Here is a 27791-nt window from a genome sequence, read left to right as displayed (position 1 = left end):
TGTTCACCATAAGTTGCTTTAACTTTGCCCCAATGTAAAGCATATGGGTCAATATGTAAAAATCAGTTCCCCCTCAAAGGTTCAGTACTGATCGAGCTCTACTCAAACACAGTTCACTATTCTCATCTATTCCCACTGTTGGTATAACCATGTACTAAGATTTTGTGGTAAGGAGTGACTTGTGTATTACTTTACAATCAAATTTGACAACAACACAAAAAAATTACATCCCTGACTCAGTCACAGTGTTTCCGTCTCACTCATCCTTGGCTGGCAGGTAACTCCATAGGACTTCATCAGCAACAGGTTTCCTGTGACCTCTGCAGCTGACCCTCAGATCATACACCCCTAAGGGGAGAGATAATGAGCACTGTGCTCAGCGGGACTCAACTGCTCAGGTGGAAACAAGTGCTCCCTCTTCTTAGCAGTGAGGCGTGAAGAGAGCCCCCCTGGTTTAGACTGCTGTGTACATTCACATTACCAATCTTTCACCAGCCAAAAGGCCACAAGAGCTACTCGAGGAAAAGAGGAGGCTTGCTTTACAAAACAATGAGACCAACCAGATCCAATCACATGAAAATAGAAACTTGTGACAATAATGAACCAAAGCCTGAGCCGAATTCAAGGAGGTAGTGTGCATATACGGTCTAAGGGCCTTTGATATTTTGAGTTAACTGTTCTTTGCCACCAGACAGCTCCTCTCAAAGAAGCCGACAGTGAGATCCAAAGATAATAGGGCCCTGCTAAAGCGGCACTTTGGAGAGTGTGAGAAACTGAGATGATATAGTTTTTGTGAACTGCCGAGTGACACTGATAACGCAGGAGGAACTTTATTTTGGGAGTTATGAGGGTGAACTGTTTGGCGAAGGTAGCTTCTTTTTAGCTTGTTCCTGATACCTTGTGTTGCAGACGGAAAAACGCTGAAAATAACGGGTATTTAACAGAGACCATGTGAAACAGGAAGACTTTCAGTGACAGCAGAGAGGAGAGTGTGGCACAGCCACTTTCTCAGAGATGTCTCAGAGCTCCAAGAGCTAAAGGGGATTATGTAAGTCAAGCAGTATACTGGGTCACCCAGTTGTTTTTGATACACTACTGCATCGCCGCTACAACTGCGCTTATTGCAGAGATTCGTATTTCATAGCGCCCGTGTACGGCTTCACTGGGATGTTAAAAGGTTTTATTAATTTTTTTTCTTTTTTAGAGAAGATTCACCGCCACTGACTGCTAAGTAGAATTCAGTATTAACCAGCGATTTTTAAATCAGAATGACAACATATTGTAGTGAACAAATGCTATATGCCAGCCAGTAACCATGGTGACTTTGATGGTTTATGAATAAACATAGCCTGTGTAAACTACACATGGTTTATGCTTGTTTTCTGTCTCACAGCTGTAATGTCTACATTTTAATCAAACCCTCGAGGTAAGCAGGAAAATCAGAAGCAAAGGACAATCAGTACCAACTGATGACATCACCAGATCAAGTCCCTAAGCCCCCCACATGAAGAAACAACACCGACTGTCCACTAATAACAGAAACAGCACCATGCAAATTGTGTACATCTGCTTTAAGACCATGCTACATAGAGATTCCTATTCTGAATTAACACCATGTTGCTGCTCTGTGCACAAAAAGCTATATAATTCATGTGGGTGGTTTAGCTTCACAAAACACCACAGCAGAGTCTAAACAAATATGCTGCATGTATTTTGCCTATAGGCCACTACAAAAGCATTCAGCAGCTGCACGTGTTGATAAAGGCAGCACTGTTGGGACAGGTAGGATGTTTGGCTGCTTCACAACAGGACTCTTTGTTTCTCTAGCTGTGTCATATTACTCACCAGGAAAAAAACAAAACAAAAAAATTAGCTCTATGCAGGCTAGGATTTTTAACTCCAACGTGAGAAAAAAAAATATATTTTACGGGGTGAATTTCCTTGTTGCAAATAATGTTTTACAAAATTTACATTTACCACTAATTATCACCCCTAAGGTCACGTTTCCCAAGATACACCTGCTAGCAAACGTTGGTGAAGCTCACGCCTGTAGTAGAAGGTCAAACAGACGTGCAGTGATGTTCATTTCAAAATAAAAGCGCAGTTAATTAGATAGCAAGCCGATCAATCTTGGGTTTATTGCGAAAAAACACGTTTATAAGAACAGAAAGTACAATCTATAACGTGTATTAAGCATTAATAGGCTGTATTTAACCATGTTCCCTTTTGATTCGTTTAAATCCTTCTGATTGTAATTTTATTTTTGCACTAACCGGAAATTATCTTTTCTCCACCCCTAGAAATGACACCATTCCTAGCATAAAGGTGCTACTGACAACTGTCAACCTCAAGCTTCTCGCCAAGTCGACTTCATTGTCTAGTTTTACAGAGAAGACGAGGCCACCCGAGTAAAAAGGTTAATAAATAACAGATGTAATAAAATAAGAATTAAAAAAAAGGCTTCAGCCCTTCCTGTACTGACCGGGGCACGGCCACTTTGTACCAGGAAGAGACGCAAACATCTCACCTTAATGGGGTGAAATCATGTAGTTTAGAGAAACACAGTTTACGTTCGACGAATATATGGAGTGTGCTTGTGTGTCAGGGTGATGACTAAGAGAAACACAGCCTTAAACAACTTTGTTTCCCCTGTGATGTCCGGCCTGTGCTCTCATCGCTACTAGTTTCGCAGCATCGCTTCGGCGTTGCAAACACCCACCCCTCCTGCACCATTTCCGTGTTTTATACGGAATCATTTCCACGGAGCCCGTGCCACGTCAATTAAATGCATAGGTTTTACTGAAATCTTACGCAGGGCAATAAGACCGCAGTAAGAGCCAGCTTGTAATAAACGAAAAGCACACGGTGCCTTGCCAAACACTGCGACATTGTTGCAGGATAACCGGTTAATAAGTGAAAGGGTGCATGACGTGTCTAAATCAATGAGTCCAAGACAGCAACAACGTGACGCTAAAACAACACAACTCACCCAGTGCCACCTCGCAGGCTTTGCGCAATTGGGAATGGTGAGCCTTTTTCACCTCCTTGTCGGCCAGGATCTTTTCCAAAGCTCGTGTAAGGAACATGTTTTTCGTCTTTTTGCCCTCAAACATGTCGCACCGGAATTTGGAGCGAGGTGTGCCTGGTCCCAAGGGGGGCTGCAGCCTCCTCGAACAGAGATATAATTCCTTTAGTAATGTCAGCCGCAGAGCCCCTAACAGACAAACATAAATAAACACAGAAGGTGGGGTAAATCCCTCAGATTGCCATTAACGACCTGCCTCCTGCGCCATGTTGGAGAGAGGAAACGACGTCACGTACGTTTTAGAACGGCCGCAGTGAGGCAGTAGGGAGTGAGGACGGAGATGAAAGTGGCCCTACACCCGAGCTTTCTCTGCACATTCATGTACACCTGAGATCCACGATTTGTTAGACCAATTCACAGTTTTTCTGTACTTTTGGTTCTGTGCACCGCCACTGAGGAGCAGACTTCATTTAAAGGGCTTTTACACAAAAACTGCATTAAATGTTTAGGAATTATAGCAATTTTAAAAAAATATTTGCCAAGTTTCACTAGAATTTCACATTTGAGGCCCAAAGAGATTACAGCGCAGGTATTGGAGGTTATCATTGGACTGGGAACCTAAATAAACCCATAAGTGAGACAGGAAAGACCACAGACGACAATTTAAGATCCAACCAAGTCAAGAACTCTCTCAAGGAGGAAGGTGTATCCGGTGTCACGCTGTACAGTCAAGAGAAGCCTTCATAAATAGGAATACAGAGTGTTTACACCAAGGTTCAAACCAAAGGTTGTTCTCAAAAACAGGAAGACTAGATTAGACTTTCCCAGAAAACATCTAAAATAGAGTGCATAGTCCAGAAAAAAAAATCTTTAAATAGATTAAACATGAACTTGTACCAGAATAATGGAAAAAGAAAAGTATACCAACATTATCTATCAAACATGGTGTTGGCGTGTATGGCTGTCAGTAGAACCGGGCTACTACTGTTTATTGTGACTGCTCATAGAAGCAGCAGGATGAATTGAAGTGTAAAAGGCTCTCTATCTCGCTCTCTGCTCTGCTTCAGCCAAATACTGCAAAACTGATCAGACAGAACTTCACAGAGCAAGTGAATAATGACCCAAAGCATACTGCAAAAGCAACCCAGGAGTTTCTCAAATCAAAGAAATGGGATATTCTTTAAAGGCCAATTCAGTCACTTAATTTCCACCACAAACAAGCAGCAGCTTGAGAGGAAACACAGCACTAATGGTCCAGGCTTCAGTCACTCATTGGCTGCAAAGTATAGAGTATTAAGTATTAAAAGCATCATATATAAAATGATATTAGTTTGTCCAAATAATTTTATATTAAATGTATAGGAATGTCTGTAATTAATGCACTTCAGTCACATATTGATAGTTTGATTTTAAAATTCACTGTGGTGGTATACAGAGGCAAAACTGTCTTTGCATATAAGCCTTCATGGTCGTATTAAACCTATGTGTAATATGTATGTAATATGTAACATATTGCCGCAGTGCCTTAAACCACCAAGCAGAAGAGTTTGCTGTCTTTTGTTGAATAAAACATAACTTTCCTCTGACATGACATGAACACGATCTACAGCAAACCTGTGCGTGGTATATTTATGGTATTTTGCTTATTGCCTTACCTCATACATAACTGTGCATATCCACACGTTTAGATGGTGCTACACTGCATTTTACAGCCTTTAGCAGAGTGCAACACATACAGGAAATCTGGCAATTTGACAACACAGATTTGGCAGTTGTGGGCGGTATAGTTCACTTTCACTCGGATCGGACTGTCCCGCGTGTCAGTCCCACCGTTTCTGAATCCATAAATAAGAGCAGAGCTGCAGAATCTGCAGACTGGCTACGAAGAAACTAAAATAAGAGGCAGATGTTTGAATCGATCATTAAATGCTACTAGTTAAATCAAAAAAGGTCAGAAAGTTATTCATTATAAACATCTGCTGACTACAATGATGTTTATCATCAAACATGGCGAGGAGTATGTGTGCAAAACACTGACAGAACACAAATGAGGGCTGAAAGCGTGACCTTTAACCTTGTTGTAGATGTTTGCGTGAAAGCCATTAGGAATGAATTATTTCTAATGATGTCAGTTGCAGCCAGAGGCCAAAATAAATGGAAACAGCCCAAATCAAAATGTACATCTGTAAAAGCGGACAAGCAGAAAGGCAAAGAAGACAGAAATTAAATTACAAAAAATATGTTTTGTTTTATAAAACAACGTTTATTCAGGTCAGACACTTAAAAAGATCTCATGATAAGAACATAGCCGAGCACAAGTAAACATTTCAGACACTGTCTTTTTCCATGCCTGAGTAATGACACAGTAAGCTGCTGAGGTCACAGGTCATTCTTTCTAAATGTCAGTCTGAACCAAATGAAAGAGAGAGAAAAATGGTATCAAAAAGATCTACACTGAAATTTATACATATGCTTTGTGCTAGTTTGTAACCACTTTGAGCATATTTATTATTAGTAATAAAGGTTTTTATGCATTTTATGAAAATCTAGAGTGGCACTTGGTAAGAATATTTCCTAGAAAAAAAAAACAACCAGAATAAAAACAGGCTTAAAGATGTTGTTTTTTTTAATCTTGTATTTAATAAAGCACATTTTGGAAGACATAAAAAAATTAGCTTTATCTTTACCATAAAAGTGCTGCTGTAGCATAATAAGTGATCACATGACCACTATTCACTGTAAAAAATAAACCCCTTTTTTTTAAAGATGCATTACTTAAAAGACCCTGTAGGGTTCAAGTTTTTTTAGTGTTTGTTTTTTTGCACACAAAAATCCATCACCATCAGCTCTTATCAGAAAAAGGAGAATAAGATGAACGACAAATTCAAATTCACGCTCCGAGGATCTTTGTCGGTTCGTCACCTGATAACATCTGAGCGGAATATGAAATCTCAGGAAAATATTAGGTGCTGAGATAGGTAACTCGGAGGGTGCGGTCATATATATGGAAATTTCTCCCTATCTGTCTTGCACTTCTTCAGCAGACCTGATGCGATGGCTTTCACGGCTCTCATAGTTTCAGTGCAGGTTGGCTTTATTAGTGATTCGGGCAGAAGGAAACCAAAATATCCCGTATCCCTCAACTCAAACGCAAATGCGTAGGGGATCCCGTTCCTGTATGCCCAGTCGATAGAGCTTCCTGAGCTGACATCTGTAAGGAAGTGCAAAATAAACAAGGGTAAGGAAAGCTTAAAACAGGAATACCTTAAGTTAAGTAGCTTTGATTTTACAAGTGTTTCATTTCTGTTGCGGTGCCACCTGCAGGTCAACTCTGAATTGATCTTGTATAATTAGAAAATTGGCATTTTTCTCTTAAGTTTAAAATGAATAACAGCTCATTTCCATTGCCAGACCGCAATATGAGAAGGTTTCGAGGAACTCACACAGAGTTGTGGAGGCAGGTCCGTATCTGTACCTCACGCCATAGGCAGAGTACAAGGCTGTCACTGCATTGTGAGCTGCTGACTCCTGGATGCATGAAAGCAGAAGGCCAGCTCATCTCACATACTGTATATTTACTCACAATAAGATTTAATCAGCTTTACCAGGTTAATTTCTTTAACACTATTAAAGGATAGGTCATAAGCAGCTCTCTCAGATTAATTAAAAAAATAAAACTCATTGAGTGTTAAGCAATAGATATCTTACCACACAGTTGAAGTTGGGGATTGTGGCATACTTGTAGGAATATGGGTAAAGCAGCATTTGTGCATAGGCATGAATGGATATGTATGCTTCCACGCGCTTCTTGTGCTTGCGCAGGAACTTAGCGACAGCTTTGACTTCAGGTTCAGATTCGGGGAAGGGACCGCAATACGTGTCATCGCACGGATGAGAAGAGGCACCTTCATCTGGGGAAGCAAAGGGAGAAAGGATGAAATCACATCATCATATCTTCTAGTCATACCAGGATGCTTTAACCTCCTAGGACCTGGCGTCACATTTTGGGTTATTTAGACCAAAATACTTAATTTTGCATCCTTAATCCACACGAGGACATTATACTGACCAAATTTTTAAATGAATATCATTTGTGGCTCTTATTTTTCTTAAAAACAAAAATAAGGTAAAAAAAAAAAATCTGGAAATTCTTTGTTTTTACATTCATTGGGCCCCAATATGCCCAAATATCAAAGAGAAATTAAAAATGCATGTCGTGGAAGAGTTCGGGTCTTAGGAGGTTAAGTGGCATCCTTAATCCAGCAAAAGTGACCAAGCATCGCGTAAAGAAATGGAAGTAGCGCAGTAGTTTGCGTTGTTGCCACAAGCTTTCCTGCGGCGTTGCTGCGTGGAGCATGTGTGCATTCCTCCCACAGTTCAAAGATAAGTGTGTTAGGCTGATAGGTGATTCTAAATCGGCCACACGTGTGGCCAAGTGAGAGGGAAAAAAAGAGCTTTAGAGAGCATTAGGAGCACAGAATAAAGTGCTGTGTGAATGTGTGTGTAAATGGATGAATGGGGTTTGTTGTGTAAAGCTCTTTGTGCGGTCAGTAAGACTGGAAAAGACTAGAAAACTAAATGCCAGCGTGAAAGGAAACTAATAAAGACAGACTGATATATGATCACATTATAATCTTTTACAGACAACCTTATTTCACTCACCTTGACCCAAAAAAGCAAACAGAAAAGCATCTGAACACATGCTGGTTTTAATTAAAGCCGTATTTTTAAAACTATGTAGTAAAAAGGGCTTCTAAGGTGACTAGTATTAGTCTGAAATGTGTTGTTACTTTAGAAATTGTGGGAGAAAAAAAAGCAAATTTGACCAGCATCTTCAGGGATACTTTTTCTAAGGCTCAATTATCGTGATTTTCATTTACACTTGAAAGTCCTTCTTAAATATATCTATAAATAGCAGAGGCAAATGAAAAACCATGAATTTCAATCAGGCTGAATGCTATCTTTGGGCTCATTCTGTCCTGTTTCATGCCTTTTTACAGCCGTCTATTACTGACTAATCAAATAGACTATAATTCATTTAATTATGGTACATTTCTCACACCATTTCCAGACTTTTATCATATATTTTGCACATATTCTCAAATTGTCATATGCCAGGACTCTAAATGCTGTGAATTCATGGTATGGTATGACTGAGCGTTCCCTTGAAGAGATGTTCTTCATCATGTATAAAGGAATCTTCCACTCCTGTGTGTCTGTATGCATCACAAAAAAAACTTTATTCTATTTTTAGACCTATGTCCTCACCCTCTAGAGACTAAATGAGAACAAATGGATGTAGTTGTTCCTACGCACATATGGACACATATATACTTTTAGTCAGATTTGTCAGGTGTTATTATACCTACCACACCATTTTACTTTCCAGTTTCTGTTTGCGTCCACTCCTCTGCAGTGGAACTTGTTATTTTTGGACCGTGTCTTCCTCCAGAACCGATCCTGCAGGCAAAAAAAAAAAAAAAAATTAAACATAAATAAAAGCAGCATAATTAACATGTAATAACATGTAATAACATAAATCGCCTTATTATTTCTCCTTTTTTCACTTAGACATTTTTTTCTTTCTTTAAAATTTTTCCACAATCTGTAGGTGGAAAAAACATGTTTCCAGCTTCCCTTCTTTGCCTTGTTTTCAGCAAGCAATCCCAAAAAATGCAATAAAATTTACATGTAAAATGTGCTTCCCCTCTAAGAAAAGCTTCCCCTCAAAAATGCACATATAGAAAGACCAGCAGAAAAGCCTACAGTACCGTAGTCCAGCTGAAACGATATCCATCCACATTAAAGACAGGCATGATGTAGAAGTTGAGCTGGTTCAGTAGTCTTGTCATCACAGAGTCATATTGGTATGAGCTGATAGCCTGTAATAATAATATAATGTAAGTCCAGTGTAATTATAAAACATACTCAACTGGAGAGGCAGCCCCAGACGGTACTTGCAGCCCATTCTGGTTGCACAGATAGCCCAGCTCACTCAGGGCGACACATCCATACGTACCATCACAAGAACATTTGCTGTGTCTCCCAGCACAGTGTCAATGTGGAGAAGATACCAGGAGAGCCGGACAGGGGCGTGGAAGGGCATCAGGATTAGTAACTGCTCCTTTGGGCCGCGAGGAGCACTGCCAACGCCTCACAAAATGACTTCCACGTCCGTGTATCTGACCAAATTTTGAGATTCAAACTCCATGAAACTTATAAGGATGCTTGATTGGCATTTGCCAGAGCAGCCTCACAGTGAGCACATCTTAGAGATGCCTCAGTTTGTCTGTGTTTGCTTGGCTGTGCTTACCACCTGCAAACTCGTTCTCTTTTTGGGGTGTTTTCTTTTCCAAAATTCTGGGAAAAAAAAGATGTCACTTTTTTTCCCCGGTGACCCTAATCCTCTTTTGTGAATGCGCCATTCTGGAGGAGCCAGATTACCTGTGCAAGCAGAATGGGCTGCAGGTACTGTCTCATGCTACCATTAGTGGCAGGGACGCTAGCAAAAAGCAAGAATGGAGAAAAATCAGTCATTAGGGATAAGGAGACAGCAAATGTCTCTGACTACCACCTGCAAACTCGTTCTTTTTGGGGGGTGTTCTTTGTTTTTGCCTGCCCGGTGCACCTGTTGTCACTTTCATTTGCATGAAAGCAACTGAAATTGATTCACAAAGGTTTCTGCAGCCTGACTGCATAGACTGATATCCCTGAAATTTAAATGACTTTATGTTACACTGTGATGATCAAGTGTTCCTTTAATTATTTCTGAGCAGTGTATCTTTTTTATATCGTATTCAGGCTCATTATCTCAGTTGTTGGAATGCATATCTATTGTACATTCAAACAGCTGAGATAATCTGAGTCTGACAGCATAAGAGGATTGGAGCTATGAGACTTGGGCACTGGGCTAATGCTGCCTTTTAACCAGACTGAGGCCAAGGTTAATGTGCTTAAGGCTTGAACAAAGATGGCACCCTGACCTCCAGTGGCCTACCTCTGTCACTACACCACAGCACATTTGTATTTCTGTTCATCCTGACTCCATTTAAGGTGAAACAGTCGTGTATTTGACTTTTGCCTTTCTAGAAATTTGAACTGAACCATCATACCGGAGAATGTCAATGCAACAAATCATTGTTCTGTGAACACTAAGGTTCAGTGTAATACACTTTTTGCTAGCTGATGTTTAAGCAGTTATTTACACCTCAAAATAAGAGGATTTTAAAACAGCTGGTTTTAATGCACCTCACAGGTAACATTATCACTCAAAAAACACCCAAAACAATCCTTTGGAATTCACTTGAAGTCAGCGCTCTAGCTTTACAGATAACAGATTTTCCTTTAATTTTCTTTACTTTCTGGCACTTATTGTGTTGGAGCGTGTTGAAAATCCCACTCATCTGGCATTTAAGCATTATAAAATGAGCCATTAAATGTTCTTGCAGTTAATGTCTGGCTCTGGTCTGGTACCGTCCTCACTTCAGAGAGCACGGAGACTTTAAGGGTGCAAAGGAACTTGCCTGTGTTATTTCCAACATTTTAGCTATAAAGTATTTTCTTAAGTATTTGGATAGCTGTAAATGACAAGTGAACAGATGTTGGCGCTTTGATGAAGAGCCCATATGTCACAGATAGCCTGAATGATGATCTACAGCAGGCAATCGGCGGGATATACATTGTGTTCCTGTCGAGGCACTTTTCGCGCATACATCAAAGAAAAAAAATTGTATAAATTAAAAGCAATCTGCAGACTTCATAAGCACCTCTTTGACAAACCACTGGCAGAAGGCCGGTCCTATCCACTCTCTGGCGTGAACACCACAGTCGATCCACACAGCTTTCTTCTGGAGACGACGTTTCTTTCCTAGCTGACGGGACACGAGCATTGTTAGCTTTAGATCAGGACAAGACAGTGCGTTTCTTAGTTTTAATGTGCCTCCTCTCCTACCTGAAGCACATAAAGCGGTCTTCCTTCATATGACTTCCCAACAGAGAACATGTCAACCAAATTGGGGTGGGTTGTGTTCATCATAAACATCCAGCTCTGGATCTGAGGGACAGGAAATAATGTAGGGAAGTGGATCTTAAAAGACTTGTTTACATAATTTTCAGAAGTAATTACTATGTATTATTGCACATCTGTGTGCTTTGTAAACGTGTGTTGTACAGTGAGGGAGAGGATAAAAGCTCAGAGGACAAAAGATTTGTCCTCCGAGCTACGCTGCTTCATAGGGCTTGAAAGATTTGCAAACCAGGAGCCTGATCAACCTGGGAAAATAAACACTCTAAAGCTGTGAAGTGTCTGAAGTGGAGCGCACGTCTCGGTGTGTGAAAGCGCGAGGCCGTGGGAAAGACACATGTGGAACTGTGTAATTGAGAGAAAGCACCCTTAGAGAGGTTTTCTGTTTACCTTGTGGGTGCAATAGATTAGAGAGCAGAGGGGAATGACAGATAGGTAGGTAGATGTTGGGCTTCATGTCTACCTCTTCCAGAGAGTGGTAAACCTCGTAGTCATACTGAGCCTCTGACCTCCGCTTGCGAGAGGAGCGATATCCCGACTGCTTTTCAATTTCCTTCTGTAGATTGGAGATAAATACCCTGTGTGAATGAAAGAGAGTGAAGCAGACAAACATGGTACACATTATAATCACTGTAGCATGTTTGTGTATGGTTTATTAGACAGTTAATACAAAGATAGATGAGGGTGTGAACTAGCCAAAGGGAAACATAAGTAATGTAATCTAAAGAATACAGAAACAGAGCTGCCTTACGTCTCATTGTGCAGCTAATGTGTGAAGATTCATATCATGAAGCACTGGGGAGCATTTTACTGTAAGTGATGAGTCACTACACTTTAAATTTCCATCCAAATTCAGTCCAAATAGGAGGCTGGGATTTAGAGATTGCAATTCTGTAAAATGGGAGAACTTCAGGAAAGAACTCGTGAGCTCACCTCAAAAGTTTAAAAGCCCCAATTCCAAAAAGGTTGGAATGCCATGTAAACAGAATGCAATGCTCTGTAAATCTTATAAACCCACATTTATTCACAATAGAACACAGAAAAAATACAAAATATTCTATTGATAAAATGCAATTTTAAGAAAAAATAAGATAATTTTAATTTGATGGCAGCAACAGGTCTCAAAACAGTTGGAGTGGTGGGGCAAACAAAAGGCTGGCAAAACCAGCGGTGCTAAAAAGAAACAAGTGAAGGGACATTTTGAAACTAATTAGGTTAATTATCAATGCATCGGTAATATGACTGGGTCAAAAAAGACATCTTAGAGAGGCAGTTTCTCACAAGTGAATATCTCTGTGAATATCTCATCATCTACAGTTGATGATAAATTATTATCATATATTTTGGAGAAATCTCTCTAAAAGACAAAGCCAAAAATGATATGGTAAATGGACTGATACTTACATAGCGCATTTTTACTCTCCTGGAGTACTCAAAGCGCTCTATACAACATACCACATTCTCCCATTCACAGTCTTCTCTGCTTTTAAGTGATTACTGACTACCATTCAAACTGCGATGGATGAATCGGAGAGCAACTCTGGTTGAATATCTTGCCCAGGAGTTTGCAAAGAAAAGCGTCTGGACTTCTTTAAGTTGCTTGAAGAGGAGAGGTGAAACGTCTTCAAGCAACTTAAAGAAGTCCAGACGCTTTTCTTTGCAAACTCCTTTGACTACGATGAACTGGATGACTGAGAACCTTCACAGACATCTTGCCCAAGGATATTTGGGGTCCGATCAATAGATTGGCTCGACCTCCTGAGCTACAGCCACCCCAAAATGTCACTGGAGAATGCGGGCATCGATCCCGCTACCTCTCGCATGCTAAGCGAGCGCTCTACCATTTGAGCTAATTCCCCGCTAAGCTCGAGCTAACTCCGCTGTCATATCAGCTTCTCAGGCAGCACTGCATTAAAAACAGATGTGCTTAATATGTCATGGAAATCACTGCATGAGATCAGGAACACTTCCAGATATCACTGTACACACGGTTTTCCGTGACATCCACAAATGGGGGTTAAAGCGCTATCATACAGGAAGGAAGCCATATGTAAACGTGATCCATCTACTCTGGGCTCATTTAAGATCGATAGATAGATATCCATAATCACATACTGTGCTTGCTAGCGTTGTATATAGTGTATTATCATACTTATTTTTTATTTGTACTTTATTTGTATTTTTTTGTATTTTTCCTTCTGATATCTGTACCTGAGCTGAGGTAACGCAAAAATTTCCCCGTCGTGGGATCAATAAAGTTTTATCTTATCTTATCTTATCTTATAGAGATGATAGATCTACAATGCTAAATTGCACACTGCATCTATTACAACAGAATGGCTTCATAAGAGAATGGTCCCGTTTGACTAGGCTTACCTGCAGTCCAGACCATTTACTAACTGAAAACATTGACACATGAAATGATCACGAAATGAAAAATACAACAAAGAAGACAGAAGACTGTTGAGCAGCTAGAATCCAAGGATCTCATATGAGACAGCAATGGGACAACATTCGTCTCCCCAAAGTCCAGCAGCTGGTCTCATCAGTTCCCACAGTCCCCCACATTTACAGACTGCTATTAAAAGAAAAGGGGACGCTTCAAAGTGGCAAACATGGCCCTGTCCCAACCTTTTGAAATGTGTTGCTGTCATCAAACTCAAAATGACCTTACTGTTTTTTTAAAATAGTGCATTTGAGTTTAAATATTTGACACGTTTTCTGTTTTTTATTGTGAATAAAATACGTGTTTACCAGATTTGTAAATTACATTATGTTTTTATTTACATTTGACATGTCTACATGTTTTTTTTTTAATTGGGGTTGTACATATTGGTACTGACTGGCTGATTTTGGTTATTTCTTCTAGTCTAAACGAACCTTACATATCCACAACGAACATGGTTGTGGATATGTAAGCCTCTGAAGAGACTAAATCTGTATAAATCTTGCACCATGTCTGTTGTTGGCTTGTCAGGGGGTTGGACTGTACATGGAACAAATAACACAGGTGATTAGTGACAAAAGTAATTTTTGATCTGGTAGATGCAGGAAAACACATTTCAAATCTGGAAATAATGCAAATAATGATAAGCGGGTCTGTATGAGTTTGTCTTTTAATTTTGCTTCTCTCATGTGTTGTTGCCTGTAGAGATAATATCTTTGTATATACAAATACCTGATAAATTTTGTCCCTGTTGACTGCACTACCACTGTGAATGAAGCACACAGGTATTTGGGGGTGGTGGGATGAGGCAGTAAATCAGGACTCCTGGATTTATTGTTGACTCATTGATGAGACCATGCATATAACTAAGGTCACCCTCTCTCATCTCTTGCAACATCTAAACCAGTTTTCCACCTCATCAATCTCCCTGCTGGTAGGAAGAATCATAGCAGTTATGCTACTACTCTTTATGAATTACGAAATATGGTGTAATTGAGGTTAAACCACAATTATAAGCATCATCACCTGTACACACACGATCCTTCTTCACCTCCCACCTGAGTCTAAAGCACATCATGTGATCTTTTTTAAAGCTTTTTTTATAGCAGGTATGTGAGCAGCCAGACTAAAATACAAGGTCCTTCTATAACAGTTTCTATCCACAACTCCTTTAACGATGCTAAAAATTGGATCATTATTCTGTGAATATACTGAGATGAACAAAATGAAACCCCTAACCACCCACCAAAGCCTGTCCCCCCTGCCGTGTAAACCATTTTGTGAAAAATCCTCAATCAGTCAACAGACAGTGGAAAAAAAAATCCTCCTCTGCGCTTCAGTTCCTCCCCGAGGACTGAGATGACAATGGAATTTTTTCTAGCTGTGGCTGCTTTGATAAAACTCCATCATTTCAGCGCTAATTTTGATGAGGGATGGTGTCGAGAGATGAAAGCGTTGCTTTTTGGAGCAGATTGATAGAGTGTCTCTGATGTACGTGTGTGTGTGTCCCAGCTTTGTGGAAATATGAGGGCCTTTGCGTGCAAACTATGGCCTATTCTGCATGTGCAAATCACATATTCTGTTATGAGAAAGCTGAGTAAATTCAACAACCTTTGGATAACAGATGTGTCAAAGGGTGCATGCATGAGAGTAAATATGAGTGTCCATGCTTTTATACTTACTGATAATCAATATTTTCCTGCTTTAAGCGTGTGTGTAAACCTTGTGTGTCGTTACGTTTCACATGGACATCCACTGTGGCATTGTGACAGATTAGAGAAGCACTGTTGGGCTGCCAGAAATCCACCTAATGGAGCACAGTGAACATATTAGGGTTACAGTGACAGTGAAAGTGTTCTTGGGCAAAAACAGCCTCACTAAAACGACAGTTTTATCTTAAAAAGTATCAAATTTAATGCATAAAATTTTCCATGCACTAGCCCTGCTTATCGATAGAAACTTTCCCATGAAAGGTGCCAGGAGTGCTAAAGAGTAAACAAACTCTGTTAGCTGACCGGTTGCTATAGTTGAGCATACTGTATGCCGGCTATCACAGTTATTATCACCCAACTTTAATGGGATTATTTTAATTGCTTTGATAAAAACAAATATGTTTTTTTTGTGTGTGTAATGCTGTCTACCCAAATATTGGACCACAGTATTGGACCACATTCAGGCTTCGTTATATTGTGCTCTTCTAACCTAACTAATCATTCAAAGCACTTTGCCACAAACCATATTCACTCATTCATACAGTACTTTATTCTATACCTTTAAACACTTTCTATCAAATGCAAACACACAGTTTTCATGTTGGTATGTTTGCAGGCTTGCTATGACCAAATCTACACAACACATAGTGAAAACATAAACATTTATTATACAAAATGGATTTAATGTCAAGAAATCAACCCAAAGAAAGACCTTTATCACATTTGTAGGTATGCTTGGAATAGCCTCAAACATTTGATGACCAAATGGTTTTATTAAGAACCAAACATTGAACCAGTCCTGCTTCTGTGATCAAGCGAAATTGGGGAATGATTCAATGGAGCAAAAACCGATGCACAATCCAGAGTAAATAAATCTCACTTGGCCTCAAATATCCTTGATAACAAGGTCTTTCAGTACTTATCACGATGTGATAGCCAGAGTCCTAATAGCCAGATATCCTTGCCAACCAAATAAACAAATAATAAACCACATAGTAACTATAGTAGTAAAACAGTGGAAAAAAGCGGAGAAGACGAAAATTTAAAAGGATTTAAAACAAACAGGAAGGAACTGATCTACCAATAAAAGCACTGTAGTCACTGTAAAGAGATTGCTGTTTCTATGTTTGCAGATGTGTACGCCCTCAGCTGGCTTTCATTTTCTGCATGGGGGCAAAACATGCACACGCTTGTTAATGTGTCAATTGGTTTAATGCTTTACAGAATGCATACCAGATTAATTTAACTACGTTTAGAGCCAGAAGGGTCAAATACCCTCAGCTGGAATGCTTGGTGCCCCTGAGTGCGAACCCCTCTCTATTCCTGCACTTTTATGGTGTTTCCAAATGGTTAAGCACCCCAAATGTTTCAACACCGCTCGTCTGTTAGCAAAACAGATCCAAAACACATATGCCAGAAGGCACTCAAATGTCCCTGATCAGATAATACAATTCCTTAAGTTAACATTTTATAGCTGTATTTATGTGCCTCAAAGAGGCATTCTTCGTCTGCCTTATAAATCTTTTATTTCTTGATTGTTTATTTGCAGCGTAGCCATAAATTGGATTTGTTTTGTTTTGGTTGATGTAGCACAGACACGGGCAGAACAAGAAAGAAAAAGTTACGGTTCAATAAAAAAGGAGCTGGCTCTCCTTAGGCCAGATGAGGTGAAATCAAGTAAATGAAATCAAGTTGGCCAAGGTAGATTTAATATAAGAATGCCAACAGTGCTAACGGGGCTGTCTAAGTTGAATTAGACAAGCTATATCGTCTTAAATGCCTTAAATCTGTTTGGAGGTCAGTCATACCTGGAGCAAATCAACATTTATGCTGAAAACCTGTAAGGCCCACATGGATTGTGACAGTTTTATCCTCAAAATCAGCAACAGCCTGTTAACAAAGACTGTCTCTCCTGCTGTGGAAAAGAGATTTTCCACTTATGATGATGTCTTCTATAGGAAAATGCTGAAAGTTCTCTACAAACATAAAAAATTATTTCAATATGACAGGAATATCGGTTTCATATTAGCTTGTGAATGTCTCAAACAAATCTAACATGAGCCCCGAAAGAAACCGTGGCTAATTCTTTTTTGTAGCTCCCATCAAGGCCCTGAATGTTTCTGTTTATCTCGGTTTAGTCTCGGCTGTTACAGCTGGAACTGTTAGCGGTTTACTCTATCCGTTGTTTGAAAGGAAAACTATCAGTAACCACGTAAAGCCCGTGTTTTCATGCAAAGCTATCATAAGTGTAATACCCATTTCCATCTCCTCAGTTCTAAAGGGTTTCCGGCTTTTTCTTATGTAAAAATAAACTAAATGTTCTCGAGCTTTAAATAGTTGGTCCGAGGACAAAAGCAATATGAGAGTATTAACTTTAAGAGCTTGTTCTTGATTTTTTTTCTACATATATATATATATATATATATATTTCTTTTTTTTTTTTTTTTAGGGAGGAAAGAAATCCTTAGTTGAAGACACTGCCAAGCTTTTTCCAAAATGAGGAGCCCAGGTAAAAGGAGATCTCTAAATAATTATGATATTTTGCCTGTGATGCGTCCGATTTCTGACTCACCTGCACCCTGTAGTGTATTCGGCCTCATGCCTACCCTGAAAATGAAAAGTTTGACTTGACACTGGAGGCATGGCAGTGTGAACAAGCTACTGAAAACACATGTCCACAGCTGTCCAAACAGTGGCTGCTGCTGCTTTGGTTGGGTGGCCTTGAAGCACCCTGTCCACTGCCCATTCATACATAAAACTGAGGCCAAGTCCCGACCAGGAGCCTGGCTCTCTCCTAGTGTCGCTCCCTACAAATGAAAAAGCATTTACTAAGTACTTCTTTTTTTGTCTCTCTTCAATCCTTTTTCTGTTTTGGGTCGTACTGGCCTGGCGTTCCTGGACCACTTGCGGTGAATGGTATACCAAAGAAAGCTAAAACTGACCACACTGTCTGAAAACCAGGATTTTAGAACCACCAAGGGTGGATTTTTTATAATAAACTCTACAGGTATTATTTCTACAAGCAGACTTTCAAGGTAATTATTCTGTAATAACAAACCTGTCAAACAAAATAACCCACAGATTGTACATCTGTGAATATATGGTAAATGGTAAATGGCCTGTATTTATATAGCGCTTTACTAGTCCCAAGGGACCCCAAAGCGCTTTACATATCCAGTCATTCACCCATTCATACACACATTCACACACTGGTGATGGCAAACTACGTTGTAGCCACAGCCACCCTGGGGCGCACTGACAGAGGCGAGGCTGCCGGACACTGGCGCCACCGGACCCTCTGACCACCACCAGTAGGCAACGGGTGAAGTGTCTTGCCCAAGGATATGAACATGAATAGCCATGGGAAAAAGGTGCACCCAGTCTCCTGTCTTAAAATTTAAGTGTATTTTTGGCCTTTTGACAGCTGTTAAAAGGGACAAAGTGTTATTATTCCTTTCCAACTCCACATTTGCCACCTTTGACTCTGTTAGAGATGCTGGACCTTGATGCAGTTGATCCACTGTCTGAAACAAGCTGCCTGCCTTCTCGCTGTAAACTAACTTTCTTCTAATCTCTCACCAACCGTGCCCGAGGATGGCGTATTAACGACACCCACTCTCACTGACATCAGCGAGAGACAGAAGAAAAAACTGAAGAAACTGAACATTTGGCTCACATATGACTTACAAATACTTTGACCTCATTATTTGAAACCATATTTAATATGAAGATCCACCATTCTAACAAGCTATATGCCATATATCCAAAAAATAAGGAAAAGGATAATAGATCCACTTTAAGTTCCTGCTCACAGAGGATGACTGGATCACTGGATGTCTCTTTGTAAGTCTTAATCTTACAAAATAGAGAGTCCTGATATGAATTAAAATTCGCAAACAATTTAGCTTTGCATTAGCAAACTAAAACAATGTACAATGAAGGCCATGCTGTTTCTGAGGCTGATGGGTAATTACTTCCAAATGAATATGTCCTGCGGGGGTTCCCCCCTCTAATTTCAGTATCTTTGAAACACATGTTCCTTTAGTTCTTAAGCTGTGAGACATCCTGGCGTTTGGCCCAATATGACAAACTCCTTTGTATTTTATCCAATTTTCTTTTGGTGTTTCATATTAAAAATGATTGCTGAGTGTCTCGCTGACAGTATCTCAGTCTCTCAGACTGCAAATGTGTCCTGACTGTGACAGATGAACACACTCGATTGCTTTCTGCCTCAGTGAAACTGTCACATCGCCTTGTCGCCCCACCATCCCAGCGGCATCGGGGCTAACTACTTGTCTGTGGCCGATGTTCAGCTGTCAGACATTCGTGTGGGCTGAATAATAACAGATATTAAACTTTTAACATGTTAAAAAAGGCATTACATAAATATATAACACCTAGGAATGGATATAAAAGGTTACATGAAAAAAATAAAGTGCCAACCTTCATGTGTGCGAGAATTTCCTTTAGGTTTCGGACCTCCTCCTCATTACTCGGGGTGATCTTGAAGACCTGATCACTGTGAAGAGAAAAGCTTTTGTAAGCACTGAGTTATAACTGGATTTTTTTTTAAATACCCTAAAGTGTTTTTTTATGGCTCTGTAACAGGTCTTTGATCCATTTTTTTTTTGTTTTGGAAAAAACACATCATTTAAAAAACATCTGGGCCATTGTGTCAGGTAATGAAACTGGCTTTTGTGCCACTTCTAAAAGCAGCATAGATTTTAGATGGGGGGAAATAGGTGGTTCCTTTTTCAGAGTGCTATAGATGACAAGGATCAGACCCCAGCCAAACAATCTGTCTGAGGTGTCATTAAAGGATTATATTTCATCGTTTCCAGCTCTGCAGGTTGCACCTGGAACGAGTCCCTGGCAGCCTTCATACAGTAGCAGCGGCAGCTGCTTCACATTTTCATACTGCAAATCAGTACATAGTGTAAATATGGACTGATGTCATGTATTTACCGTTCAAGCATAGTATAATGATCTTTTGTTTCTAAATTAGAAGTACCAATTAGTTTAATGCGTTTGCCTACTTTTAAAAATATAGTTAAACCCTTTTTCCAGTTGTGTAATTTTAGATAAATCCACACAGATAAAACTACAGATAGATATTTAACAATGAGATTTATCTTACTAGAATTAATGGACTCAGTGAGATTTAAAACAAAACCTGAGTGAACTCAAGAAACAAGAATAAATTTTTCATCTGACTGCAAAGAAGTGAAAAATTACACCACTGAGACAGCAATCATTACACCCCCATATAATTCTTGACGTGTTCACAGATAATTGAATAAAAAACTGTAACCCCGCGAACCCTGTGAGTGCTCCTAACCCAGTCTGCAAACCACATTTTTATGCCTGGCAGCAAAACAAAGGCTCTCTTTTTCCTCAGTGTGAATCTTACATCATGTTGCTTTTAATCTGCAGATCACAGCATCTTCACTTTACCTTAAAGTTAACATGCCGGCAGTATTTTCATTACATTCTCTTTACAATAGGCTCTATTTTATCTGCAGAGAAACCTGTCTGTTTGCCTGGTTTTCACACTTTTCAACCTTCTCTTTGAGCATCTTCGTCTTTCACTTCTTTCAAAAGTCTTTTAATGGTTTGTCACACAGGAAGTGTTTAGGGCCCCCCCCCTAAACAAAGGTGGGAGTAGGCCATTCTAAAGGTCTGAGCAACAAAGGCGTCTGAGTGTCCCACATGAGTGACCGCCCCATTTCACGCTGCTAAAAAAAACCCAGCCTGTTTCCATGAAAAGGGCAATGACAGAAGACATACTGAAACACAGTTCCTGCAACATCAGAGTAACATGCGTTTAGAAGAAGGTTCACAGGACCGTGTTTACGCCATGCTTATATTACTGTACCAAAGACAGCCTTTAGCATCCCAATGCTTTTTAGGCCAAATCATTCCTTCATGTTTTAATGATTCTCAAAGCTGACAGCCTGTTTTTGTTACAAAGCTGGACTGGCAAAGACATTTTGCTTTGTTTCTACCAGCTACGGGGCTAAAGCTGTCCTTAAGTTGTCAGTCTGTTGATTCTCACAGCAGAACCCTTTCTGGGATGGAAGCAATTTGTTTTTAAGACGCTCAGGCCCTTAAACCGAAAAGCTCTCAGTAGTATTTTATATTTAAACAAACTACCCTGAGCCTTCCTCCATTTGGAGAATCCAAATTTCAGTGTCTGATAATGCTCTGTTGATGAATTACATGATATTAACTGAAAGGTTTGGAAGAGGAGGCTTCCAGCTGGGATAACCTCCCTTTTCTATATCATACCAAAACATAAGCCTTAGAGGAAATATCTAGTTGTCCAAGTGCTCCCCAAATTTTTAATCTGGGGTCAAAGAGTGATTTTAGTCATTTAGGCGGTGGGGTGCTTTGCCTGCATTCAGTCACATGAACCTGCAGACAGACTGATAAACCAAGACCTTTGATTAAAAAACACCTCATAGCATTAGTACTAGAAAAACATTGCGCTGGAAGCCAGTGCAGCTTCAAGAATCCCCACTGTCATCTGTGCTGTATTTTGAGTAATCTGGACACAACAGACACAGTCTTATACAAATGCCATCAGTCAACAAGAACACTCTGGGAAAAATTTAGAGCAAACTTAAACATGGTATTATGTCTCAAACGGGAAACATGTCCCACATGGATTGTGGAGATGGCTAGCACAAAGGCTGTCTTTGTTCAGTTTCTCATAAGATAAATGGTAGTGTCTGCAGACGACTTGTCAAAGTGCGCCTTTCCTTCACTCTAAACACTTCTGTCTCCCTCTCGGTGTTTACGTGAATGGGAATCCCAGTAGCCCCAGAAATGAATGAGGGGGCTTTCACTCACCCTGCGTAGCGGTTGTTGTAGAGATAGCCGAGGACGGGACACAGCACGTTATTGCAGATTATCACACAAGTCAGTAAAACCGATGCGCGAAATGCTCCCCTGTGGTCCAGTTCCATTTCTGATCAAAGACGGAGACACTCTGAAGGGTGCAAATAAACTAAAAGAAAAATGGAAACTTAAATGATTCTCGGTCCAGCCCACCACCATCAGCAACAGCAGCAGCAGATTGGCAAAGTCGCGTATTGGCGTGCACTCTCGTTCAGTTCTTCCACTGACGGAAAAGGTGCAAAAAGTCAGTCCGCTGACACGAGAGATACTTTTACCACCTCTTTGAAGCTCTGGAGGGAACTGCAGGGTAGCAGCTCTTTTTAAAATGAGGAGGACCTGAATCGCGTGGCTCCGGTGTGGGCGAAGCCGGTAACTGGATCCCTCTCCGGTGCGTAATGTGCTCTGAGAGGATAATGAGCTTTAATGCCAGCCGTTAACCTGTGTCCGCCTTAGGTTATTTTTTTAAGGAGATTTATATATGTTTTTAATTTTTAAGTGATGCATAAAGTTCTGATTGAAATCACCTTTAAACTTTAAGAGCAACTTTCTTCCAGTGTGTTCAGCTCACTGGAAGCTTTTTTTTGGTGCCGATTAAACATCCTACCGCATGCACATGCTCTTCTCACAAGTAATTTTCATCAGCACTGTGATGAGTCTATATTCTATAGTGAGAATCCTGTTACAGTGCCACAGTCTGCACCTTTAGTTGGAACTTGGTATGAAAAAGAGAAGTCTCAGCCAGGAGAAGAACAAGAAAATGCTGAATCCGGAAAACAACATGAGAGAACTCTCATTCAGACCCGAAGAGCCTTCTGAGATCCTAAACCTTCTGCTTTCCTGTTTACTTACATCTCTGTACTCCGAAGCCAGTGTCATAATAACCAGCTAGCATTTCTGTCAGTGCCTTGGCCTGACTCCACCATGGAGGAATTCCTCTGATGAGACGTAGATGACTCTCCTTGTTCTAGGCTTTTTTCGTGCCTCCCTTTGATCCACTACTTATCACCCAGCACGGTGATTAAATGTCTAAGTCAACCGCCAGCCTTTTCCTTTTGTGATTGCATGGCAGCAGCACATTTTTCACATACTTTTTTTCCAGTGTCAACAGCGCGCCACCTGTTCTACACCAATTACTCTACAACAGTCTCCAAAACACACCCTTGTCTTTTTCACCCCCCGGACACACACACACACACACACACACACACACACACACACACACACACACACACACACACACACACACGCACACACACAGGAATAAAGTGTGCACTCACTTTAGGCAGGGAAGATATAAATGAATAACATAAAAAAATGGGATAGTTTTAGTTGTACCATTCAGATAAAGGTATTTTCAGGAGCCAAGAGCTCAGATTTGGCTTGTTACAAACTCTAGGTTGATAATTACTGTTTTAAGGCTCTTTGTTGTGCCTACATTTATATAATAACATCAATATATACATTACTGTGCAGACGTCCTGAGCCACCGTGAATAGATGGATTTTAGTTCTGCCAATTTTTCTTTTGTCCAGTTTCCTCAAATTTTTTAAGGGGACACTGCACACCATGCGGGGATATGCTGACTTTTTAAGCTAATAGCGCTTTAAGAGTCACCTTGTTGGCATAAAAATAGTATTTTATGTCTGTCAAACTGTGTTAAACCTTTCAGTTATTCAACTAAAAAATGGGAACAAATTATGTGTTTTTGGAGACAGGCTGCTAGTAACAGAGTGCCGAATGATGTCATTTAAAATAGGTTCTTTGCTAAGTTGTGTGTTATGTGTAGACACAACACTGGTTTATCCCTTGAATTAGGTGCCTTTTTATGCTTGAATGATTCAGAGGTCAGCTCTAAAGTGAAGAAAAAGCTTTCCTCTGAAAATGATCAGGTACAAGGACTAGACTGAAAAATGAGTTAAAAAAAAAAGACTTTCAGAAACCCCAACGAACTGTTGCTCAAGGCCACTTTAAAACATTACAAAAAGAGCCTGGATGCTTGGAGAGAAAAAAATAGGGGTGCCTCAAGACAACTGCACAAAGCTGTTAACTTTGTATCCTGCCATGATCACGCAAAAATCAGTCCTAGCATACTCATTATAAAGGTGTTGACTTCAGCTATTATTGAGATAGTGCCTGTTTTGTCCACAGACTCATGCACATCCATTCTGAACCTCAACCATGTAGGACTTTGTTGACTTTTTCCTATTCTATTCTATTCTATTCTATTCTACTCTGTGATTTTGTACTAACAACATGTTTCAGAAGTAAAAAACAGAAAATGACACGTTGCTCTGCAGCTGCAACATATTTTCAATCAAGACGGAGCTTGACCTTCTTTTTAACAGCTGAGGTTTTTGCCTTTACTCCATGTGAGGAGCACTTGGTCAGAATATCCATGCCATGTAAAAATCCTGCTCTTCACTGGAAAATTTCCTCACATCTCAAACTAAATCAACTACTTGCACGATGTTTGTCTGACAGGGCTACTTTTTTAATTTTAATTTTCTTAAAGAAATAACATAAAATCCATGAAAGTGCCTGAGCACCATGACAGCTGCACACAGGAGGATTATTCATAAAATGCTTGCTTTACCTTTTACGTATATCATGTTCAGGGATTTGTAGGCAGAGTGAAAACACTGGTGTGTAAAGGCAGTTACACTGGCCGGTCATTTAAGCGTGACATGTTTGGTACAGAGGGCACCGCCAAGACTCAATTTGGTGTTATTTTTAATACTCAGGAACACAGACCTGGGTGTGTAGCAGTCCTTTACGCTGTGGTCTGACTGAAGGTGGAGGCTCAAGCTTCTTTTTCAGAGCCATAAGTCTAAAGCTGTACAATCTTAGCATGGAATCCAGGGCCAGTAAATCTCCATTTTCATCCCTGAGTCCCGAAACTGTGCTGAGGGGCGTGAAAGAACCCTTTGATAGGCGTGCAGTCTGCTGGGTTGGTGGCGCTGAGTGGGGGTCTGGTGAAACCACGGGGCCTCTGCAGGATCTGAAAGGTGGTAGCTGACCCCGAGCAGAGCTGTGAGTGCACATCTATGACCATTTGACCCCAAAGGGAGAAATGAAAGAGAGAGGTTAGCAGGGGTTGAAGATGGTGCAGACACTGAGAGGCAGCACAAAGTGGGGCATTTAACAGCCAGAAAAATTTGTCACTTACATAATGAATAAAGAATTTACCACAAAAACATCATCTCAGTGACGACGACTTGCTTTTAATTAATGATCCCAGTGTACAGATCAAAAAGCAAGAACATCATCCATCATGATGAGAGAAATGCATTGATGAAGCATGCACTAATCTTTGCTCAGACATCTGCAGCTCACAGATCTCCATCTGTTTGATTACAAAGCACAAAGTCTCGCTCACAGTAATAGAAATCAGTGTGCGTTACAGGAGACCTTGGCAGAGGAGTGTAGTGGTTAGAGAATATGAGATGAGTCAATAAAGTGGAAGAGGATTTCTGCAGAGTGCTGCTTGTTGGTACAGCCGTCAAGTCTGCTTACATTACACGGCATGGAAATGGAAAGGCTGTCAAGAGCGTTACGAATTACCTTTCTGTGTTTTTGGCTCAGTGTATCTTATTTCTCCATTTTGTTTTGTTTTGTTTTTCGGCTTTCCTGCACTGTTTTGTGCTGGCAACACGAGTTTCCTCAAAAGTTTGTGTTCAGATTTATGTAGGTCTGCCTTTTTTATAAATAATGTGGGGGAAAGGCAGATTCATGGTGTCTTGGGAAATGTAATTAAAGCACACGAACACACACACACACACACACACACATCAGACAGTGCATGACTTACATTTATTACAAACACTTGGGGATTGAACTTGCTTAATATTAAAGGTATAATTCAGTGTCAGTGACAAACTTTAAACTGTGTTTCACACCAGATTCTAGACGAATACAGAATTAATCCAATTTATGAATTTGTTCCACTTCAGCTCAGAAACTATTCTCGGTGATTTAGCTTTTTTAAATGGATTCATATAAGGGACAACAGAATTTATAGAGTGAGATGAAGGCATTCCTTCACAAGGTTTGATTGTAATCTAAATCTTAGATACTGCTCCTCCCTTTGTTATTCTATATTGTTATCTCTATATGTCTGGTGGAAACTGACCATTTTTTATCCCGGCATCATATTACTACATGTTACTGGATTTTTAATAGCTGCGGGGACTTCGGTGATAACGCTCAGAAAATATGACTCGCGTTTTTCAGTTCAGCCACCTTGCTGGGTGAAACATGAACTGAAGAACTTTAACAGACAAGTAGGCTTGTGTTAGCAACACGCCAAGACTTCATTAGACAACTTATCTTGACCTTTTGTTGCATTAAGACTTTGTGCAAATCAACTGCAATGCCGTGATTGTGACTCACTCCAACTGGAATTTGAGTATTTTGTGACATGAATTTATATTCTCAAACATGTAGCTCACACATTCTTTTATTTTTCTTTGTAAATGTTTAGTTTTCCTTTTCTAAACTGTTAATCTTACAGTTATGTCAAACAGAAAGTTTTCACAGGACTTTTTGCACTAAGCTTTGCTGCTTTCAGAGAAATTAGGAGGCTGAGTAGAATCCAGGTGCTGCTAATATAATGTACTTGATTAACTGGTCACCATTAAATGCAGAGGTTTTGGCAGTTTGGATTCAGCAGCATTCAGGTGTCTTCTCAGGAGTGGAGGTCACAGCAAATTCACCCCAAGGTCAGACTGTGTAATGCTCGAAAAATTGTTAAAAACAAAGAAACAAAGAAACAAAAAACCTGAAGAGGGGCCACAGTTAGCATGTTAAATGTTAAAGTTCACCACAGTACAAACAGAATGAACAAGCGTGGCTTGTTTGGAAGGTTTTCCAGGAGAAAGTCTCCTTTCTCTAAAAAGAACATGACAGCACAGCTTAGGTTTGCAAAGTGGGATCTGATGAGACCACAAGACCACAAGAAGAATGTCCTCTCGACAAAGTGAAAATGGTTAATGCACAGCACCACATTTGGCAGAAACCAAACACAGCACATCAGCAAAAACACCTCGTACCAGCTATCAAGCAGGGTGGTGGAGGGGTGATGATTTGGGTTTGTTTTACAGCCACAGGACCTGGGCACTTCGGAGTCACTGAGTCGCACACAAACTCCTCTGTGTACCACTTTCATGATTCAAATGTCAAGCCATCTGTCTGACAGCTAAATCATGCCTGAAATTGGGTCATACGGCAGAACGATGATCCAAAACACAGCAGCAAATCTACAACAGAAGAATCAAGTTGTTGAAATGACCCAGTCAAAGTCCAGATCTTAACCCGACTGACATCCTGTGGAAGGACTGTAACAGACCTGCGCATAAACAAATGGACTGAAGCAGTGTTGTAAAGACAAATTCCTCCATAACAATGTGAGAGCCTGAAAGTCATCCAGAAAACAGTTACTTCAAGCTATCGCTGCAAGAAGTGGTACTACAAGCTATTGAATCATGAAGTGCACTGCTTCTGTTTTTGGCCTAAGTTTGTGATACAGAAATAATATGAATGCACTGAGATTGTTGTTGGTAAGGACCAGATGATTTTTTTATATGAAACAGGGCGTGCTTTCTTTTTATCTGGACCATATAGCTGCAAAGCCTTTCAAACAGGACTGCAGAGAGTCCTGTGAAAGCGTCCTTTTTCACATGCTGCATA

General features: G+C 40.2%; 2 protein-coding genes and 1 non-coding gene across 5 annotated transcripts in view; all 3 read right to left on the bottom strand.

Moving 5' to 3' along the window:
- The window catches only part of arfgef1 (ADP-ribosylation factor guanine nucleotide-exchange factor 1 (brefeldin A-inhibited)), a 51151-nt gene extending 47853 nt beyond the window's left edge, over positions 1-3298 (bottom strand). For both annotated transcript variants that reach the window (XM_039617397.1, XM_031739170.2), the window contains exon 1: positions 2990-3298. In XM_039617397.1, coding sequence (XP_039473331.1) covers positions 2990-3113 — 124 coding nt within the window. In that variant the 5' untranslated portion in view covers positions 3114-3298. The remainder of the gene's footprint in view (positions 1-2989) is intronic.
- Positions 3299-5267: 1969 nt separating this feature from the next.
- On the bottom strand, positions 5268-22425 carry cpa6 (carboxypeptidase A6). 2 transcript variants are annotated; one of them, XM_031739180.2, is made up of 11 exons: positions 22059-22425; positions 19650-19725; positions 15177-15301; positions 11512-11626; positions 10977-11078; positions 10792-10896; positions 8797-8907; positions 8395-8485; positions 6734-6936; positions 6469-6553; positions 5268-6236 (listed from the first exon to the last, which is right to left on the bottom strand). In XM_031739180.2, the coding sequence occupies exons 1-11, from the start codon at positions 22172-22174 to the stop codon at positions 6022-6024; spliced, it is 1344 nt and encodes a 447-aa protein (XP_031595040.1). In that variant the 5' UTR covers positions 22175-22425; the 3' UTR covers positions 5268-6021. The 2 variants fall into 2 exon arrangements, with proteins under 2 accessions (XP_031595040.1, XP_039472891.1); XM_039616957.1 differs by lacking the exons at positions 15177-15301; positions 19650-19725; positions 22059-22425 and adding an exon at positions 12453-12551 and having other exon boundaries at positions 11512-11604.
- On the bottom strand, positions 12835-12907 carry trnaa-agc. The gene has a single exon. It is a non-coding gene; the product is annotated as a tRNA-Ala (tRNA).
- Positions 22426-27791: the final 5366 nt, after the last annotated feature.

The sequence above is a fragment of the Oreochromis aureus genome, linkage group 9 (genome assembly GCF_013358895.1).
Source record: "Oreochromis aureus strain Israel breed Guangdong linkage group 9, ZZ_aureus, whole genome shotgun sequence".
In the NCBI taxonomy this organism is placed as follows: Eukaryota; Metazoa; Chordata; class Actinopteri; order Cichliformes; family Cichlidae; genus Oreochromis; species Oreochromis aureus.
This window is presented reverse-complemented; position numbering and strand designations above follow the sequence as displayed.

What these genes read in the sequence shown, in the direction of transcription:
- cpa6 (XM_031739180.2), bottom strand. Translation starts at nt 22,174, where the DNA reads ATGGAACTGGACCACAGGGGAGCATTTCGCGCATCGGTTTTACTGACT. An exon ending in TCCCCAACTTCAACTGTGTG is followed by an intron (nt 6,554 to 6,733) that starts GTAAGATATCTA and finishes TCATGCATCCAG; the next exon opens with GAGTCAGCAGCTCACAATGC. An exon ending in ACCTGCCTCCACAACTCTGT is followed by an intron (nt 6,237 to 6,468) that starts GTGAGTTCCTCG and finishes ACTTCCTTACAG; the next exon opens with ATGTCAGCTCAGGAAGCTCT.